The sequence below is a fragment of the Podarcis raffonei genome, chromosome 4 (assembly GCF_027172205.1).
Source record: "Podarcis raffonei isolate rPodRaf1 chromosome 4, rPodRaf1.pri, whole genome shotgun sequence".
NCBI lineage: Eukaryota > Metazoa > Chordata > Lepidosauria > Squamata > Lacertidae > Podarcis > Podarcis raffonei.
In genome coordinates this window covers 25504158-25526355 of record NC_070605.1, presented here as the reverse complement: position 1 = coordinate 25526355, position 22198 = coordinate 25504158, and the positions used below count along the sequence as shown (strand labels likewise).

Below are 22198 nucleotides of genomic sequence, written 5' to 3'. Positions count from 1 at the left end.
TTATTCTTTGAATTAATGCTCAATATGAAACTAAGTAGTAAGAAGACTTTATCGAGAATTTTAGCTGCCTGCTAAAAATACATAAAATGTAAAACTGAACTGAACTTCCAGTGTGATGGGTGTGCAAAGCCCTGTGAAGCAAAGCATAAGTCGGTCAGGTTAGCCTCACCTGATTCAGCAGTCATCCTGCTTTTGAATTTGGATGAGGGTAGCAAGCGATGAAAATTCATTAACCACAGCTAGGAGAAAAAGAAAACATTGGTTTCTTTCTACCTTAGCTGGCATTGTAAAAATCAGAACAGGGTTGTGAAAATCACAGGTCCTAGGCAGGGGCCTCTTGACAATTTGGCCCTCAATCTCAAACCAATTTATTTTAGGAACACTCAAATCTCACCCTCTCCATTGCCCTCCCACTCTTGTAGGGGGACTGAGGGACAAGCTCCATAGCGAGGAGAAGAGAACATCTGAATAGAACCGCCATGGGTTGTAGCTGTGTGGAATAAACTGCCCAGGGCCAAACATGGGCACTATTGACTATTCCATTATCTTTCCATGGGACTACTTGAATGGAGCTAGTGGGCCATAGCTTGAAAAACCTTTCAGGCTTCCTTGACAGGTGAATGATGAATTCTGTTCATCAGAATAGCTAGGATCTATTTCAGACGCACCCACAAAATGAAAGACTTGGGGTCAGGGATGTCCACTTGAATGAAATATTGGGGGGGGGAGCAGGTAAGCCCCACCACACATAATTGATCAAATGATGCGGCGCTCAAATACCATTTGAATGGCAATGCCCATCAACTGGGGCGGGGGGAGCGGTCCCTTCAAACATTTTATTGGGGGTGGGGGCGAAGGGACCTCATTCCCTACGCTTGAGGCGAAGCATTCGCTGAAGCGCAAATTCATGACCAGCGAGGCTCGAAATCTCTTTCCCCCCATCTTGTGATCACTAAGCCAGGATGTGGTTGGGGGGTGTGGTGTGCACGAATGCCTCTTCCGACGACCCCGAAGAACTGTGGGCTTCCCTGGGCTGCGAGGAGGACTGCAGAGCCGAGGGCGGGAGCCCTTTTTCCGCGGAGCTGCCTCGCCCCCCCCCCCGCCCCGTGACCTTGACAAGAAGCGGAGGTCTCGGGAAGCCGAGGCGGCCTTTTTGCGCGAGGGGAGACGAGAGCGGCCGAGGAGGGCAGCCGCTCTGAAGTGCAAGGAAGCCTGTTCGGGCAGCCAGCGAGGGAGGCGTCCTCCGTCCGCCTCAGGAGCCCTGCGTCTCCTTCCCTCGCCTCGCCACGCCGCCCTCTCCCGCCTCCCTGTCAGGATTTTGTTCCGTGAGGGTAGCGAAGGCGCCTCTTCTTCTTCTTCCCGCCCTCCCGAGTCGCAGCGCAGAGGAGGCCGGCCGGCCCTGCCCCCTTAGCAGGCGGGCGGGCGGGCGGGGGTGGCTGGCTGGCAAGGCGGGCGGGCGGGCGGAGGAGGCTTCGCCGCAGCGGAGAGCCGAGAGGCGGTTCCAGGCGGTGGGAGCAGCAGCAGCGGCGGCGCAGATGGCTCCTGCGGGCGGCGGCGGAGGCTCGACGGCGGGGAAGATGGCGCCGTCGCACGTCCTCAAGTGCTGCCAGAAGGTGCTGGCGTGGGTGCCCGTGGTCTTCATCGCCCTGGTCGTGGCCTGGTCCTACTACGCCTACGTGGTGGAGTTGTGCTTGTGTGAGTAGAAGCGGGCTGGGCGGGCTCAGGAAAGGCGCTTCCTGGGATGCCCCTGAAACCGCCGCTGTCATGGGGGTGAGTTTCGGGTGGAGGCCCTCTTCATCTCCACGACCACCACAAAAAATAAACATAAAGTCCATTAAACGTTAATGGTGGCAAGGCAAGTCTTGTGCTTCCTCCTTCCCCAAATCAGCCACCGCCTGCCTCGTTACTTCCTCCCTGCTGAGCAGCAGCCCTGAGGTGCTCAGCCCAGCAGCAGCGGTTATTCGTGGCTAAAGGGTAAAGAGACCTGTTGCCTCTTTTTCGCCCTGGTATCTGGCACTGCCATATGCACAGGGTCTGTCCTGGGTGGTCTGCTGCGTTTATGAATCTGGAAAGAGGCAAGCGCCACTCTCTCTCTCTCTCTCTCTCTGCACTTCGGGTTGTTAAAGTGGATTAGAGGCTTCCCTTCGAGGCTTGGCGCTGAAGGGAGGCGAAGGAGGAAATCCACCCTTTGCAGCTCTGATTTGTGAATGCAACAGGGTATTTCTAGGACGGAGCAATGCTATTCCATGCACGTTTCCTTGAAAGCACCCTTGTGTTCAGATGGTAGCCTAAATAAGCCCCTGTTTGGTGTCAAACACCAGAAGTTGTGCATAGGATTGAAGCTTGAACAAGCCCATGTCGAGTGTTAAAATCTTGGACGTTTTAGGTTTTGTGGGACTTGCTGTTTAACTGATGTGTGTTTGTTAGTAGGCAAATGCTAGTGTTACTGAACATTGCGCTATGCTAAAATCCTTGGGTTTTCACTCTTCCCTGTAGCTTTTTGCTTTTAATTCATTTGAGGCTGCCATTAACCATGACCCTATGGTGCTTTGGTTGATGCTAAAATGTTCTTGTGAGTCCCTTTCGTTGGACAAAATTTTAGTGGAGAGCTTGCGCGCAGGAACAGCAGTCCTTTAGCACTCCTGCAGTGCTTCATTGTGCCTCTCTTGTCATTGCTCTTTTGAAAGCATACATTGAACAAGGTTCCTGGTGAGATAGTCTGGGAAGGGTCTGATCATTGATCCTTATGGGTGGTAGCGTAGTTTAGCATAAGACACTCCACCCCAAAGAGAAATAGAATGATGATTTCAGAGATAAATTTCAATTGTATGGTAAGACATTAGCATGAGTCTAAACCTCTGCTGTTCATGAAATGATTATGGGTGCCTCTTCAAGATCACTTAATACAAGTTGCTCATTTTAACAGCACTTGTCCCCTCAATTAGGCTAATTAAAGGAGATGAAAGGATAGATTTTTGAAAACAGGCTTCATGCATATTTATTTGCTGAATGGCAGATATGCTTTAGTGATTGCAAGTAAGGAGTTGTTAACTCATCCAAAGTAAAGGAGCTAAGATTATTTGAGTGTATTCCTTCCAATGAGCAAATGATTGCTTCCAGCCTTGACCACTCTTCTTCTTCTTCAACTTTTGAGTTACTTCACTAGCCATCCTTAAAGCTCTTTGTCCTATAAATAATAACATGTGAATGTTCCGTGTTGTAATATGGGAATATTTACAAAAAAACTTGGTTTGTTTTCCTCTAGAATTAATTTTTTAAAATAAAATATAAAAGTTTTCAATATTCCTGTTTCACAGTCTGGAACTTAAAACAAAATAAAAACATAGGGTTCTGCCATCCATGAACAGAAGGGCTCCTTCCATTCACAAAAGGCTTTTTCATCCTTGGAGGAATTCTGCAGATTGAGGGTGGGGGATGCATTCTTCTGATTTCCTCCTCTCCCTGCTGCTTCCAGTACCACATCCTGCACTGTTCTGCAGGACCCCTAAGCACTGTAGATTTTCAGTGGGTACAAGGGAATGGGAGAATTAGCATTGTGTTGATCCACATCTCTAAGCAGAAACTCCACATACATAAGCCTAATGTATATAGACTCAGTGTGTGCAGTTTGTAGCCTGTAAATATAGAGTACAGATTGTATAGAGAGCATTTGTGCATACTACAATGGTACCTCGGGTTACAGACGCTTCTGGTTACAAACGCTTCAGGTTAAAGACTCTGCCATCCCAGAAATAGTACCTCGGGTTAAGAACTTTGCTTCAGGATGAGAACAGAAATTGTGCAGCGGTGGCGTGGCAGCAGCGGGAGGCCCCATTAGCTAAAGTGGTGCTTCAGGTTAAGAACAGTTTCAGGTTAAGAACAGAGGTACCACTGTAGATGTATGCACTTTGCAGAAGTTATGGCTGGCTGAGGGTGAGGCAAGTGGCATGCATTAAATGTCCCTTATTTGAAACAGGGCTGGTATATATGCTATACTGTATCATAAAGCAAAGATACCGCTGATCTGATTATTTTATTGAAATCCTTTCTGATGTTGGACTAGGTTACTTTTGTTATGAATTTATTATGACGGCAGTACAATGCATATAGCATTTAACATAACCTCATCCAGGAAACTTAAGATGTTAGAGTGAAATGTGTTAATATTCATAATGTTTTCAGCAATCAAGGCTTCATCTATATCCCTGTCCTATGAAGGTTTTATTGGTAGAATGCCTGAAGGATTGACTTAAACATACTTTTTAAAACTCCCTAATTCTAGGTCAAACAATTGACATTCGCAAAACCAATGGCTTGGAATATTTTTTCTGGTTCTTTGTTCTTTCTTACATGCAGTGTCTATTGCCACATGAAGGTCCAAGCTTGGTTCAGACATTATGATCTCAAACCTAGAATGAGCCATGTACCCCCTTTGCCAAGTTTCAGCAAAGATTTCCTTGCTTCTTAAACCACATGCTTTCCATAATGCCTGAAACTATGACTTAAACATTTCCTACAAATTAGAATATCAAACCAGGATCTAACCCTGTTTTGATAACTTGGCTACTAAAACACAGTTTGTCCTAAATTATTATATCTGAACTAGTCCATTTATATCTCACATAAATACATAAATATATGCCTTTATTTATGCACAAAATACATAAATATATTGAAACAAAATTGTAAGCTATATGTTTCTTCAGTAAAAAAGAGTTAATTATTCTCAGGAGTTATAGCTAGCAGGCATATGGGAACCTCAAAAAGTTAGCAACTGCTTCATAAAGCAAGTGTGTGTAGCTTGTGGCACTTATTTTGGTGGATTAATCTTTGACTGCTAAGTCTGTGATCTTCCTCTAGCACCCCAGATTCTTCTTCTTCTTCTTCTTCTTCTTCTTCTTCTTCTTCTTCTTCTTCTTCTTCTTCTTCTTGGCAATCACCTGTAGCCAAGTAAGATTGTCTTCCATAAACATGGTTTTAACAATGAATCTGTGACTGTGGAGGCCAGTTCTGGATCCACATGTCCCTCCACAGTGGGGACATTGGTTTCCGGGCGGGATTTGATCACGGTGTGGATTTGCCAAGCGTGCCTTCCTCTTAGCACATTTCTCCCTTGCGTCCTGAGTTCGAGTGTCTTCAAAGCCCATGACACCTTTGGTAAAGGCTGTTCTCCAACTGGAGCGCTCGCAGTCCAGTGTTTCCCAGTTGTCAGTGTTTATACTACATTTTTTTAGATTTGCCTTGAGTCAGTCTTTAAACCTATTTTGTTGACCACCAGCATTACACTTTCAATTTTTAAATTCGGAATAGAGTAGTTGTTTTGGATTAAGATAGGGAGGATAAAGGAGAGGTAAAATGTTTAGTTTTGGATAATTTCCATTACAAATTGCAAATGCTTGGTATAGACAGGCATCATCATCATAACTTATTTATATGCTGACCATCTGACTCGGCTCCCCAGCCACTCTGGGTGGCTTCCAACAACGATAACTATTAATGATACACTCAGCTCACAATTTACGTGGGAATTACATTCTGGGGATCATCCTTAAAGCCAAAACGCATATAGTCAAAACACAGAAGGTTCAGTGATGGATGAGATTGCCAAAATATTTTCCCCCAGATGCCCAACCCTTTATTATTATTCGCCAGCAATTTATTTTAAGGATAAATTGTCAATGTGAAAATATCTTCACCAGGTTAGCTTGCAACAAGCAGATTAAAATTCTGAAAGCAATAGAGGGCAACCTGCCACATCCACAAACCTGTGGATAGAATCACAGTTGGTGGAATTGAAAGACTCTTATCTGACATTTCTGCCAATTGTATGGGCCAGTCACTTAGCCTAACCTACACCACAGGGTTGTTGGGAGGATGAAATGGGGGTGGGGGTGGGAACCATCTTGAGATCCTTGGAAGATAAAGGTGGTATTTAAATATAACAAATAAATACATAAAAAGTAACTGATGTACTCTTGATTTTCTAATATAACACACACTAGTGATACCTGTAGTTGCAAGTATGCTGAACCACAAGGAGAAAAAGCTCAGCAACTTTGATCAGCCCCAGGCACTGGTGGTCCTCCCAATGCCACTTGCTTGGCACTCCCACTGTCCCTCACCATTGGCCATGCTGATGGAAAATGGAGACCAACTACATCCCAACACTCTTGGCTAGATCAATCTCCTAACTTAGCATTAGGGATACAGAGTTCGCTACCCATGCAGATTTTTCTTTCCCATTACCAGGTGGGAACTTTGCACTATACTCTGGCAACTCTTTTTCTGTCCATAACTTGCTGGTTGGGATATTTAGCCCAATGAAAGTGCCCACTTGTTTTAATACACTGTGTGATAATATATGCATGAGATTATAGATGAAGTTATTGAAAAGGAAAAACTGACCTTCAAGAGCAGGAAAACCTTTTTGCTTTTCTTCCTGGCGACCGTCTGTTCTCCTACCAGTCAAAAATCATTGCATGTGACATGCACTATGATGAGGTTTTTTTTACTCTTTATAATAAAGCACTTGACATTTAGATTTTATTGTGATGTGTAAGAGTCCCAGGCAGAAGCTGATTAATGTGGGCACTTTGCAGTAGGGGACAAAAAGAAGGTTGGAGACAGTTTACTCTGAAATTTGTAATGACTCGGAATGTTAAAAGCTACCGTATTTTTTGCTCCATTGGACGCAGTTTTTCCCCTCCAAAAATTGAGGAGAAATGTGTGTGGGTCCTATGGAGCGAATGCAGGCTTTTGCCATAGCCACGCGCAACCCCTCCGGCAGGGAGAGGCTGCACAGGGCTATGGCTTCTTTAGCCCCATGCAGCCTTTCCTGGCAGGGAGAGATTGCGCGGGGCTAAAGAGGAAGCTAAAGCAGTGAGTGGGATCCATCCCGCTCGCTGTCTTGGCTTGTTCCATAGCTGCGCGCAACCCCTCAGGCAAGGAGAGGCTGCACGGGGCTATGGCAGAGAGAGGTTGCGTGGGGCTAAAGAGGAAGCCAAAACAGCGAGCGGGATCCTTCCCACTTGTTGCCTTGGCTTGTGCCATAGCCGCGCGCAACCCCTCCAGCAGGGAGAGGTTGTGCGCAGCCTGTACGCTGCACTTTGGGGCTGGGGGGGGAGATTTTTTTCTTGATTTCCCCCCCTAAAAACTGGGTGCGCCCTATGGTGCGAAAAATACGGTATATTCTTTCCTTTGCCTGTCAGGAGAATTACTAAAGTAAAAATATGTGCTTGTTTTTGTGGCTTGTATTTTCCTTTTTATTGGTAGCTTGTACATTGTGTAATGCTACAATAGTTCGCACACAGTTCTTTCATATGCTGTTAGTTAAATGAAATGGACAGTAATGACCGTAGGCCTAATCAAATTTTCTTAGAGGTAACTGAGGCTCTAATTCTATACATGCTTCACTGTGACTTACTTCTGAGTAAACATATGAGATCAGGCTACATGCCTCTTTGAATTAATTGAAACACTGCCAGAGAAGACTACTTAGGATCTCAGTGTAGCACCCTAATTCTTCTTACTGGACTATCACATTTGTGTTTGGGTGGGAATGTCTCAGCGCATTCCTACAGAACACAGTGTTGATCGTCAAGGCTGACAAGTGAGCAAGACAGTTCCTGGTGATGGTGGACAGAGACATAGTCAAAGCAGCATGTGAAGGCAAAAAACCAAAATCAGTGGCCGAGGGAAGGTGCACTGGTGGGCACCTCAGTGAGTACACAGGGAGCTAGGTTAATCTTTGTTAAGAAGGCAAGTTGCTTAGCAAAAGAGCAGCAAGAGAAAGTACTAGAGATTTATAGTTCCTGGTGAAGTATCATTGGCTCACATGGTCACCTGATGCAATGCAGAATCAGCAGCGCTTTGCCTGGGTGTGGCAGACAGCAGGCGTAATATGTCTGGTGTTCTTCCTTCCAGGCAGCTGTCCTGACAATGGTCAAGGGTACAGTTTACATGCCATTTCGTTTCAGGAAAGCTGCCTTTACTGGTGCAGAGAGTACTATGCTTGAGTTGGGTTGCCAGTGTTCTCAGGTTTATAATGGTGTCCCAGCTGTGTTGCAGGAAAAAAACATTGGTACGAAGATTGAACATTGTTCTTTTTGCATGCATTATTTGTGTATGAAATGCGGAGGATGAGAGGGATTCGACATAGCGCTATGGCAATAATTCTGTCTGCTCAAGCATTTCAATTTGACAAGGTGCCCCATGATATTCTTGCAAAGAAGCTGGTAAAATGCGGTCTTGACTATGCTACCACTCAGTGGATTTGTAACTGGCTGACTGACCGAACCCAAAGGGTGCTCATCAATGGTTCCTCTTCGTCCTGGAGAAGAGTGACTAGTGGGGTGCCACAGGGTTCTGTCTTGGGCCCGGTCTTATTCAACATCTTTATCAACGACTTGGATGATGGACTCAAGGGCATCCCGATCAAATTTGCAGATGGCACCAAACTGGGAGGGGTGGCTAACACCCCAGAGGACAGGATCATACTTCAAAACGACCTTGACAGATTAGAGAACTGGGCCAAAACAAACAAGATGAATTTTAACAGGGAGAAATGTAAAGTATTGCACTTGGGCAAAAAAAATGAGAGGCACAAATACAAGATGGGTGACACCTGGCTTGAGAGCAGTACATGTGAAAAGGATCTAGGAGTCTTGGTTGACCACAAACTTGACATGAGCCAACAGTGTGACAGCTAAAAAAGCCAATGCAATTCTGGGCTGCATCAATAGGAGTATAGCATCTAGATCAAGGGAAGTAATAGTGCCACTGTATTCTGCTCTGGTCAGACCTCACCTGGAGTACTGTGTCCAGTTCTGGGCACCACAGTTCAAGAAGGACACTGACAAACTGGAACGTGTCCAGAGGAGGGCAACCAAAATGGTCAAAGGCCTGGAAACGATGCCTTATGAGGAACGGCTAAGGGAGCTGGGCATGTTTAGCCTGGAGAAGAGGAGGTTAAGGGGTGATATGATAGCCATGTTCAAATATATAAAAGGATGTCACATAGAGGAGGGAGAAAGGTTGTTTTCTGCTGCTCCAGAGAAGCAGACACGGAGCAATGGATCCAAGCTACAAGAAAGAAGATTCCACCTAAACATTAGGAAGAACTTCCTGACAGTAAGAGCTGTTCGACAGTGGAATTTGCTGCCAAGGAGTGCGGTGGAGTCTCCTTCTTTGGAGGTCTTTAAGCAGAGGCTTGACAACCATATGTCAGGAGTGCTCTGATGGTGTTTCCTGCTTGGCAGGGGGTTGGACTCGATGGCCCTTGTGGTCTCTTCCAACTCTATGATTCTATGAACTTGCCAGACAGAACGATCTCACCTCTCTTTCCCCAGGCACTCTTTCTGGAGTTTTCCCCCTGACCTCCCACAAGTGCAGGAGGGTGGGGGCAACCCCACTGCTACTGGAAGTCATTGTGCTGGCTTCCATTCATTGTCAATCCAGCCCAGCCTCTAAAGGAAGAAAGCTGTTGAAAGGCTAGGAAGGGAGGTGGGAGATACTTGAAAAGCAGAGGCTGGTCAGTCAAGCAGTTTGAGTTTGAGGAGGTGTGTTATTGGCAGTACAGTTTCTAGCAGAATAGGAAACATCTGGGTTTACGTTAGACAGGATACTAAGTGTGGTATCTCCTTTGTGTCTGATTCATTTCCTATACTCTAGACTGGTATTTTCCTGCTGTGTCTTCATTATTAAGCAGCATTTAATAAGTTTTTTTATATCCTAGTAGCCTTCAAAACAACTCTGAGGAACTTAAGTGGACCATGTATGGAAACTGGGGAAGTTGTTTTGAAATTGAGAACTTGTTTCTACTACTACTATTATTATTACTACTACTACTACTAATCTTATTAATTATGTCCTGCCCATCTGACTGAGTTGCCCCAGCCACACTGGGCAGCTTCCAACAAAATATTTAAACACAAAGAACCTCAAACATTAAAAACCTCCCTGTACAGAGCTGCCTTCAGATATCTTCTAAAAGTCAGATAGATGTTTGTTCAAGAAGCACAATACTTTTGCAATACAAATAGCATGTGGACTACAAAATGACTCAAAGTTGTATGATCCATCTTGTCTCAAGTCAATAAGTTGGTTTGTAAACCAGCTGAAGTTGGCAGTGTGGTGGTCAGATCATTACACAAACAAGCTGCATTTGAGTATGAAATTTAATAAAAGTGGAAATAAAATAAATAAAAGTGGAATAGGTCCCTAGTATGTTTGCATACTGGGCAGGGAACAAAAACATTTACAGTACATAATAAAAGAGTGTGATTTAACTTGATATTGCTGAAGGGAAGACATTTAAAATGGTCACTTCTAGATAATTTGGAATGTTCTTAGTTCATTCCTAGAAATAAGCAGCCAGCCAATCTCTTGAATTCCCAAAATAAACCTTTAAGCCTGTCAGAAATTATTCAGTATCAAATATTTGTGTGTGGAGTCCAGATGATTCAGGGTGGGTAAAAAGATGCCAAGACTTTCAGAACAGTGCCATTGGCCTGAATTCAGGTTCAGTTGGAAGAGATCAAAAGATGTAGGGCATAATCCACTGGAAAATATATCCTGCACAAAATACAAATCCCACTAAAATTTAATGGGAGCACAAATTTGGGAGTCAGTATCCAAACGTAATAGCCTAAGTCTAGGGAGAGAATGCTTCACCAGTTCCTTGTAAACAGACATTCTCCATGCATACAACTTCTGAATAGATTAAAAACTCACAAAAATGCAGTGTGTGTGTGCGCGCGTATGTTTGTGTATGAGAGATATTGTTGGCAAGAACAATGCACACAGTCTTTGTGAAGGGTAGGCTTGTATTCCTTATGGTATCACTTCGCCAGTTTTGTGCCTCAGACATTGTAGGTTGTACAGGGTGTAATCACTTCTGTTGGAAGTGGCATTAGATTTCGGAACAGCTCTTGCAGTTCATAGCAAAGATGCATGGTTGGTTGTTGTTTTTTCTCTATAAAAATTCCTACCTATATTTGAATATGACTTCTAATTTGTAGATCTTTTTGATGATGGTTAAAGAATTGCTGCAAGTGTTTTAGGGTACATTACTATTAATCAGCTTTTTGTACCTGTTGGCATATTTCTGCATGAGGAATTTATACCTTGCAATATCTTAATGGCCTTATGATTATTTACTATTATTCATTACATTTATATAGGTGCTTATCAGTAGCCCCTGACTTACAACAACACAGAATTTCAAAAAAACAATTTAATAGCTTAAACCAGTGTTTCCCAAACTTGGGTCTCCAGCTGTTTTTGGACTGAAACTCCCATCGTCCCTAGATAGCAGGACCAGTGGTCAGGGATGATGGAAACTGTAGTCCAAAAATAGTTGGAGACCCATGTTTGCGAAACACTGGTTTAAATCAACAATAAAATACAGCAAAAAAGTCCTTGTCACAGACAGCTTAAACCAGTTTACAGCCCATATTTAAAACATGAATAAAAAGCTCTTTACGTCATGCCAGAAAGATTGCATAGGAGGCATCAGTCAAGCCTCTCTGGATATTGTGTACCAAAAAGCAACTCTGTGTAGCCGCTTGCCTTGATGAAGCACCTGGAGCAAGGGATGAAGAGGATCCTAAGGTTCTGGTAGGCTATTTCATCAAAATCCACTTCTGTGTAACTTGTAGATCCTAGTTCATGTCCCACCTTTTAGAGCAGTGAAAAAGAAATTTGCTCCATCATTCTGGCATACTGCTATGTACAAGGTAACATACAAGATACCGTATTTTTCGCCCTATAGGACGCACCGGCCCATAGGACGCACCTAGATTTTGGGAGGGGGAAATAAAGGGGGGGAAATTATTTTTCCCCCCCCAGGCACGGGGCTGGGGCGGGGGAAGCCCGAGCTTCCCCGACGCCAGCCCCCAGAACGGGACCCAGAGCGATGCTGAAGCTGCGTGCAGCTTTGGCATGACTCTGGGAGCTTGCGGGGCTGGAGGAGGGGGAAGCCCTCCACCAGCCTTCTAACCAAGTCGGGGGACAGCGGGAAAGGCGCGCTGCGCCTCCCGCTGTCCCCCGAGTTTGCGGGGCTGGCGACGGGGAGGAGCAGGCTTCTCCCCCCCGCCAGCCTTCTAACCAAGTCGGGGGACAGCGGGAAAGGCGCGCTGCGCCTCCCCACTGTCCCCCGAGCTTGTGGGGCTGGCGGTGGGGCTTTCGCTGAAGCCTGGAGAGCGAGAGGGGTCGGTGCGCACCGACCCCTCTCGCTCTCCAGGCTTCAGCGAAAGCCTGCATTCGCCCCATAGGACGCACACACATTTCCCCTTCATTTTTGGAGGGGAAAAAGTGCGTCCTATAGGGCGAAAAATACGGTAACTAATAACCCTAGTTTAGTTATTTATTTTATTCCATGATCAGATAAAATTGTTCTTTGTATAATTTGGAAGTTCAATGCTATTGTCTTGCTTTTATACATTTTCACCCACTCCCTTTGTTTATTTATAAACATGGTGTTTGAATGTGCCTTTTATCTAATCCAACTTGTTCTCACTCATTCTTCTTGAGAACCTTTTGATCAAAATTTAGGACCCTTTATTCTACAGCTGACATTTTGAAACATGGTTTGATCCTTTTATACAGAAGGAGAAACTTCTATTACAGACACCCCAGTTTAGTGGTGATAGTTTTTTTATTTTGAGAAGAAACCCACCCACCCCTCAAATATTTTAGCTAATGTGTAATTCTGTTGCATCTTTCCTTTCCCTCCACAATATAAAGCATGAATTACTCCCAATAATCAGCAGACCAATTTAGTGCATTCAAAAAAAAAATTGTCCAGTAGCACCTTAGAGACCAACTAATTTTGTTGGTATCTGAAGAAGTGTGCATGCACACAAATGCTTATACCAAGAACAAACTTGGTCTCTAAGGTGCTACTGGACAATTTTTAATTTTTTAAATATATTTCAACTGCGTCAGACCAACACGGCTACCTACCTGAATTTAGTGCGTTCAGTTTGTTGATGATGATAGGATGTTGTGCTTGGTAAATACAGGGTGAGTCCTTTAAAAGAGGCCCTGTGGATACAGAGTACACATGTTCTCTTTTAAAAGACTCACCCTGTATAAGATTACATTTTACAGGAGCAAATTTTTAGCTATTCAGTGGCTTTGAATTAGGCTGTGTTGAAGCCATAGAAGTATATTCACTAGAAATGTTTGTACGTATTTACTCTGCATTTATATGTAAGCATTGTCCACCCAATTACCTGTTCATTGTTCCTTCCTGCTCTCAAAACAAATGCTGATAGGTGATGCTAGTCTGTGGGGCTTGGCTTAACAAATTGGTGATTAGGCTTCTTTTGTAAGTAAAGGCTTACTTGCAGGACAAGCATAGGTAACTTACAGTGGTAGAATGTAGATATCAGTTAGGTATTTGAGTTTAATAAAGTGTACTAAATTGATTCCCGAGTGCTGCCAGTGGTCACTATTCCATATGAGATTAAATTTATTTTTAGTATGTTGAATCTGTTACTGGATGTATGTAATCCTACTAGGCTAAATAAAAATAGACCAAGACCATGCCAGCAATAGTAACTGAAGTCCATTTTAAAACTGCATTGTTGGCTTTATTTTGGTTACTGAACCTCTACCTGGTAACCTGTGCTACAATCAGGGTTGGCGAAAGGACCTGAATCTGGGCTTAATTGCATAACCAATAAAGGGAAAGGGTTGTGATGCAGGCACAAGGCTAATTCATAGCTCGGCATATTACTGCCAGATACAGTCATCTGAACTGGGCCATGGAGTATGAAAGAAATGGCAATTGCCCAAGAGCACAGTACATGTGTGACTCACCTGGTTTTGACTCTGGGTCTTCAGCAGGTTTAGCCCTCTGGCAACTGAAGCTTATGGCTCCCTTACTGACACACTGACACTAAGCAGAGGCTTGACAACCATATGTCAGGAGTGCTCTGATGGTGTTTCCTGCTTGGCAGGGGGTTGGACTCGATGGCCCTTGTGGTCTCTTCCAACTCTATGATTCTATGATTCTATAATTCTTTCAGTGGTCGTCTGCATTACTTGAGCTTCATTTTCTTGAAGGAAAAGTGAAATAAATAAAATTGAAGAATTAGTGTATTTTGCATTCATTTGTCACAGCTACTGCTTTCCCCCACAAGAATTGAAATGAGCATAGCTTTTGTGATCAAACCATTCCCTAACTAAATAGATACAACAATTTATGTGAAAGGAATTCTGCTCATTTGCTGAACACACACACTGATTTCCCCCCCTCTTATGTTCTTGTACGTACTTTGGAAAATGGCAAAATGAATTTTCTCCAGGATTACATTAAAATTAGATGATCTTTGCTCAGGTTTTTTTAATATTGGTAGACTCACTCTAGTTTTTTCTGTTTTTTCCCCTAGTTACAATAACCTCAACTGGCGAAAAAGGTAAGAATGTTTCTTCACATGTATTTCTTTGCATAGAGTGCATATATTCATTAGCCTTGGTAAAAAGATGACCTTTTGTTTGAGTTTTAGAATTCCATTTATGTATTTTTATTAAGAATGGCACAAATTTCCCCTACTCTTGTGTTCCTGCATGCCATTGGTTATGCATGTATGTGGTTCCTTGCTTATCTCTTCTTTTAGTTTCCCTCTTATAGTTGCTGCCTATAATTATAATCCTTCTCTCTTGTGGTTGCTGCCTATAATTATAATCCTATCATCTTTGGAATTAGCACAGAGAGAAAATAAAGTGATGTAGCTAGGACACATTTAAAAAATGGGTGGTACCGGTAATGGATTTTCCATAGAGAAAAATTGCCAGGTATGCATCGGTTTAGCATGCTAGACATGCATTTGGAAAGTTGTGAGAAGCTGATCAACAAAAAAGTTCGCAGGGAGAGTTTACCTGGCAGTTTAGGAGCCTCACATTGGGCTATTCATAAGCTGAAGTAGTGCATCCTGAGGACTGCTGTTGCTACCATCTGTCAGGGTTAGGATTCATTCCTTTTCCCAAGAGAGTGTGTTGGAAGCTGCTGGGAATTGCTCTCACATTATTTCTGCATGAGAAATTCGGGCTGGAGTGTGGGGAGAGAATGCTTGTAGAGTACAGTGGTACCTTGGTTCTCAAACCGAATCCATTCCGGAAGTCAGTTCCAAAATCAAAGCATTCCAAAACCAAGGCATGCTTTCCCATAAAAAGTGCCAAACTTAATCCATTCTGGAAGTCTGTTTGACTTTCGAAATGTTTGAAAACCCTGGCGCAGCTTCTGATTGGTGCAGGTGCCCCAGAAACAATAGCCGACAACCATATTGGACGTTCTGCTTCTGAAAAACGTTTGAAAACTGGAACACTTACTTCTGGGTTTCGGGGTTTTGAGAACCAAGGCGTTTAAGTACCAAGACATTTGAGAACTAAGGTACCACTGTATAAAATTTAGGAAGAGGTTGCCAGTCTCCAGAAAGCTTTTTTTAACTGAAAAGAATATTTGCCTTGATGGTTGAACAGTGGTGTGAAGCAACTGTCATTCTCTTTATTTTACTTTCTAATATGTTAATCTTTCTGCTGTTATTGCTGTTGGAAGAATTCCATTTGACTTCAAACACATTTCTCGAGATTGTGTAGCTACTATAGACATAACACATTCTCTACCAGTTTAAATGTGGCTTCATGCAAAGAGAATGATTCATGTTATTATGTAGCTGCTTAGTTTTTTGTGTTCTATATTATAACTCAAGCACTGCTAGGAAGATTCCTCCCCCGTGTATTTCTTGTCAATAAGAAATTTGGTGTGGCGCGAATAAATTTTTACTCTGAAAGTGTGACCCAGAGAAAGAAAAACATTTGAGAACCACTGTAGTATTGCAGTTCCATAGGGAGAGAATAGCTGCTTAATCGATTTAAACCTGTGGGATGCGTATTTCCTGATTTTGCATTTCAGATTTTATCTTGAAATGCTTGTTTGAAGGATTGCCAAAGTGAGTGTCTGTCTGTGGGAAACCTAATTCGTGTATATTCTGATCTATATTGCTAGGTTAGCTTTCTTGTTACCCAGTCAGCTGAATTTTTCCATTTGGCATTTGTTTTCCTCCTCCTTGTGAAGCCTGTCCTTGGTCTCACTGTTCAGTGTTCTTTTGTTGGTAACCACACTAGTTTGATTATTTAGTTTCTTCCTCTTTCTTGATACTGTATCTGAATCTGTAGGAAAACACTTGTAGTAGAACTGTCTCTTATTCTGTGGCACACCTATAAAATAGGAGGCTTAATGTAGAAGAAGAAGAAGAAAAAAGCAACAGAATTATGGTTCTGCTTATGCTAAGTCACAAGAGCCACAACGAAAAGGTCCCAGTAATAGTCTCACAGTTCCTTTCTGAGGAAAAAAATTACTGAGGCAAGATTCTGTATAGAAACTGCTAGTAAATCAGGATTAGTATTGAATGCATGCAGTTCCTCAGTTAAATTAATGCATTATGATTGCTAACAATAATTGCCTGACATTACAGTATTTGGATTTTTGTGAATTGTTTGGATATAGACCCTTCAATAATAAAGTCCTACTTATAATTCCTGAAATTAAGAACTATTCAAACTCCAAACTTAGAAAACCTCAAGCTTGATTACTTTTCTACTTAAAATACGGTAATAATAATTTTAAACATTCATATTTCCCCTCTGGATAATATCTGCAAGGATATATTCCAGAAAGACTACATATAAATATTTTAAACATTTAAGAATTAAATTAAATAATATTCTTGGCAGAGTTTTAAGGTTTCATATAACTTTCTAAAAGAAAGACTGTCACAGGAAAATCTAGCATGTGCACAATGTCTTTGGAGCAGATGGAATCCCCTAATGTTTCTGGGATTGGACTGAGGCTTAATTGTATATCTTCTTAAACTTCTATCCTTTATCAGACTGCGAAAGTAGGTCAATAATTTCTCCTTTGGTGTGAGAATATGACAGAAGTAACATTAAATATTCAACACCATGCAGCAGTTTTCCCCACCCCATCAGTTAGTTATACAAAGTGCTTTCTTCCACCACTCTTAAGATTCTTCTATAGATGCTTGGTAGAATTGATAGTGTAGCAGCAACTGGATTTAAGATGCAATAGCAAGCCTGCTAATTAGTATTTTGTTATCTTCTTAATGTAGCTTAAATATACCTATTTAGAAAATCAGGTTGGATTAGGCCACTGGAGGAATGTATGGGCCAAAAAGCGACTGCACTTGGCAGTCTTGTAAATTAGTTGGGAACAGCTACCAATTGCTTCTTAATCCATAGTGTGTTAGCCTGGTAGCACTAGGTAAGGAGGAATTGCTTCTGGGTGAATGAGAAGGCTGCTGCAGGAGAGATGGAGCTCCCCAGTCGTTTTCGTAGGCTAGTAGCTTTGAAGACTTATTTACAAGACTGTTATAAATGTGAGCCACCAATTTACTACATTGACGTGAACCTCTGGTGTGACAGCCCTTTAGATAGCCATCTTCAAATATCTCAAGGGCTTTCACATGGATAATGGAGCAACCTTGTTTTCTCCTGATCCAGAGGCTAGGACCTGAACCAGTGGCTTCAAGTTACAAGAAAGGGGATTCTGACTACACATCAGAAATAACTTTCTGACAGTAAGAGTTGTTTGACAGTGGAGCAGGCTCCCGCAAGAGGGGATGGACTCTTCTTCCTTGGAGGTTCTTAAGCAGAGGTTGGATGGCCATCTGTCAAGTATGATCTAGTTGAGATTCCTGCATTGCTGGGGATTGGACTAGATGACCCTTGGGATCTCTTCCCACTCTACAGTTCTATGATTCTATGACCTGCCTGTTCTGGTGCACAGGTGTGTTTGTGTGTGTGCTACGTCCGTACAATGCAATAGGTTTCATGTCACTGTGATCCCACTTTGAATTGAGATTAGGTGAGGAATACATGTTAGGAAGAATAATTGATACTTAAGGCACTAAACAACTCTTCCCCAGATAATGACTTGATAGCACCAATTTTCACAGCATTTTTAGAAGAAAATATTTGTTCTTTAAAAAGTGTATAATAATAGCAGTATCAAAATGTTGGTTTACAATTATATAGTGCTCTAGTGCTACCTAGAAGGGTCTTTTAAAACTGATATGTAAAGGTAAAGGTACCCCTGCCCGTACGGGCCAGTCGTGTCCTACTCTGGGGTTGTGCGCCCATCTCACTTAAGAGGCCGGGGGCCAGCGCTGTCCGCAGACACTTCTGGGTCACGTGGCCAGCGTGACAAGCTGCATCTGGCGAGCCAGCGCAGCACACGGAAATGCCATTTACCTTCCCGCTAGTAAGCGGTCCCTATTTATCTACTTGCACCCGGGGGTGCTTTCGAACTGCTAGGTTGGCAGGCGCTGGGACCGAACGACGGGAGCGCACCCCGCCGCGAGGATTCGAACCGCCGACCTGACGATCGGCAAGTCCTAGGCGCTGAGGTTTTACCCACAGCGCCACCCGCGTCCCTAAAACTGATATACCATTTCTTAAATATGACATTTTTAATATTTTAGAAAACAGCACACAATTTAGCAGATATCTTCTTTGTTGTGTCTTATGCCAAGCTGCATTGGTATACAAAATAACTATGCACTCAAAGTAAAGATTTCTATTTGCCTCTCTTTCTTTTGCCCTTTATACATGTATGAGAACTCTGGAAGAGACTATGTAACTGTTTTACTATGCTATATTTATAATGCTTAACCTCAGTGACAGATATTTTACCTGTTTTCATTATTTGAATTTGAAGCAGCCCTTAACTCAGAGGCTTAATTTAGACACCAAGCCAAACTGGTTGGCACTTAATACCAGTAGTACACCCTGTCCCAAGGTTTCAGCTTCCAAACAGTTAGGCAAACCATGGTTTAGAGCTGCTTTTCTGTTTTTGTTTTGTTCTGTGTCTGCTCAGCAGATGCATATTTAGGTGCGGTAGCCTCTGAATACCTACATCAAACAGTGACTTCTGATTCTGGTTTGTTAGCCACTTGCAAACCATGACTTATCAGTGGGGACATCATGCCAAACCATAGTTTAGCTTCAGTAAACCATCATTTGGTTTGATGTCTGAACTGAGTTGTATGCTAGAGAAAGGGCCATGGATTCTGTTATTTTGAGGTGATAGATTTTGGCTTTGTTTTAACACGCTTATACTGAATTCTTACAGCATCCTAAAGCAGGTGATTAAAAAAGAAATAGAATCATATTATGATTGAAATTTAAAATGTGTTTAAAATCTGGGTTAAGTTAAACCAAAACAATTGTTTTTATCCACATTAGTAGAATTCCTCCTGACACTGATTCTATAGTTTTTTCTCTCTTCAGAGCTGGCCAGGATAGCACAACATTTGTTCTGCGATCATCTCTTCAAAGTTATTTTGCTGATAAAATGAAGAAAAACCATTGCATTTTTGTTTTGTTACTTCAGCTATATTCACTAAAACCTTATTTGTATTTTTTTTATTGCAGTTGTCTACCTTGTGGTTTTCCATCTGTCGTTTGTCATGTTTGTGTGGTCCTATTGGAAGACTATTTTTACATCTCCTGCCTCTCCTTCTAATGAGGTAAAGGTTAACTTTGGCAAAATGTTGCCTTTCTTACAACAGAATTGTTTTTGCTACTGATGTATGATGTGGCTTGCTTTTTTCATTTCCATTCAGTAAGTAACTCTGTTCTGTTGTGAATGAAATTCTTAAGAATATTTTCTATGATTAACACATCATTGATGCCAACTTCGCATTTCATTAATTTGGACATTAATTGCTCACGTTTCCATATGCTGTAATCCAATAATGTGGCATTCAAGTAGGAGATGTTGTTAATCAGTTTCTTAAGCTAATATTTTGAAATGGATATGAATTAGTTCACTGTATGTGTATCTCTGTAAGCATCCTTATTTTAACAATATCCCATTGTGCTCAGTGACAAGTCTCATACTTGTTTAGGAATTCTTTTAATTCTGAGTAGACTCCAAGCAATACGCAAGCACAATATGGAAGAGCACTGTCAGCAGGGAGCCACCATTGTTGTACTGAGCAATGTGTCATATTTACCAATCCATACGTCTCAACAAAGAAGATGATGAGAAAAGTAATGCAGTTGTAGACTTACGGTCACATTCATAATGCAGATGTAGACTTATGGTCACATTCTCATAAAACACTATTGAAATCTATTTGGCTAAATTAAATTAAGCATGACTCTTCCTAAAATCATGGGTATTGTCTAAACTAAGTAGTGCTTGGAGCAGAACCATTGAAGTCAGTGAACTTAAGTCATTCTTCTCTATTGTAGACGTGTGCTGCTTTTCTATGAAAAGTTGGCCTAAAGCATATTTTTACAGCTGAAAACATTTCAGTAGAAGAAAAAAATTGCTCTAAGTGCCCCAGAATGAAGGATATCTGCTGGCCAGATATACTATATTTTCTGTTTTTTGTTTTTTTTTAAAGACTTGTGTGTAAAGGTAAAGTGACCCCTGACCATTAGGTACAGTCGTAACCGACTCTGGGGTTGTGGTGCTCATCTCGCTTTATTGGCTGAGGGAGCCGGCGTACAGCTTCTGGGTCATGTGGCCAGCATGACTAAGCCGCTTCTGGCAAACCAGAGCAGCACACGGAAATGCCTTTTACCTTCACCCATGAGCGGTACCTATTTATCTACTTGCACTTTGACGTGCTTTCGAACTGCTAGGTTGGCAGGAGCAGGGACCGAGCAACGGGAGCAGGGACCGAGCAACGGGAGCTCACCCCGTCGTGGGGATTCGAACCGCTGACCTTCTGATCAGCAAGTCCTAGGCTCTGTGGTTTAACCCACAGTGCCACCCAGACTTTTTTTAAAAAAAAGACTTGTGTGTAGGTAACCGATATATTGTGACCCATGCAAATTACAAAGATGTTACCATTTGTTTGGCTACTCTGCACCGCACTGCATCTGGTAGGCTTAGTGCAGATAGGGTATTTCTGATCTCCTAACCATGGTTTCCCTGTGTTCTTATCCAGTTAAATCCTTCAGATTTATTTATTCATTTATTTATTAAGATATTTTAGACATTGGTCACAGTTCCCACAGTGAAGGAGTTTTGGTCTCTTTTGTGGCCAAGTCTGTTATGCCAGGATTGTTATCGTACATAGTTGAGATTTCGTTATATGGAGGAACCTGAGGTTGCCAGGGAGCACGTGTGTCAATTCCTAACAAGTCTGGGTCAATTGACCAGTTAGCTAAGCTTTCATTAAGAGGAATATGTAGCAAAACCTCTTACTTGGGACAAGGCATCTCCAGCCCCATTACTTGCACACTTGCTATGTAAAGGACCAGGGCTGTCCATATAAAACATATTAATTACATCTTGCCACAATTGCTTTGAGTTACCTCCTCCAATCATGTATTCTCAGGTAGCAATAAAGAGGTACCGATCTAACTGATAGAAAAATGCATTCTTGTAGATTGAAATAATAGGAAATCTGTGTTTAAAGAGCATGCTCCCTGCATAGAGCAATTCTTTCTTCATAAATTACGGGGGATTTATCTCCAAGTTGATGGTGTCCAACTTGCTCTTTCAAATACCTAATGCAAATATAAAAGAGTATTATTATAGTTTATTAAAACAACCATTCTTACATAGTGGGGAAGCCTGTACTACAAAAAGCATTGACTGCAGGTTTTGCTGTACTGCAGTGCCACATTTTGTCAATGAAAAGAACAATTGGTTTTGTCTGACACCCTGGAAAGAAACAGGAGAACAAAGGGATGCTGGTTTGTTTTTTTTCAGATTAATTGGAAAATATTCTGCACCTTGCTTGAAACCCTCCTAGGGCTTTTCGTTTGCTTTTTGCGAGCTCATGTTATTTCAAATGTACGTAGATATTGTTGGGGAAGAAGATGCTATGGCCCTCTTAGCACCTAAAGATGATATAAATGGAGCATTGCTTCAAGAATTTCTTGAATCAGTCAGTGTTCTGATGGTGGTGGTGGTTTTACAAGTGTTTTAAAGTATCCTGGTTTCTTATCGACATAAACAGCTTGTCTGAGCTTCATCTTTTAACAGCTTCTTTGCAACACCCTTGCTCTTGACTAGCTGCCAGAATATTTACATGATGTTCTTCTTACTTGGGGCAGACATGCCCTGCAAAGTAAATTATTATCAACTGAGCAAGTCCCTTAGACATTCTGGATGTATAATTACTTTACAGCTATTAGTGTCTTCCTGGGT

General features: G+C 42.3%; 1 protein-coding gene across 2 annotated transcripts in view; it reads left to right on the top strand.

The window, feature by feature from the left end:
* Positions 1 to 954: 954 nt before the first annotated feature.
* Positions 955 to 22198, top strand: part of ZDHHC20 (zinc finger DHHC-type palmitoyltransferase 20) — a 41901-nt gene continuing 20657 nt past the window's right edge. The window contains exons 1-3 of one of the 2 annotated variants that reach the window (XM_053385857.1): positions 955 to 1695; positions 14397 to 14423; positions 19459 to 19553. In XM_053385857.1, coding sequence (XP_053241832.1) covers positions 1536 to 1695; positions 14397 to 14423; positions 19459 to 19553 — 282 coding nt within the window. In that variant the 5' untranslated portion in view covers positions 955 to 1535. The remainder of the gene's footprint in view (positions 1696 to 14396; positions 14424 to 19458; positions 19554 to 22198) is intronic. The other variant, XM_053385858.1, reaches the window with a different exon arrangement.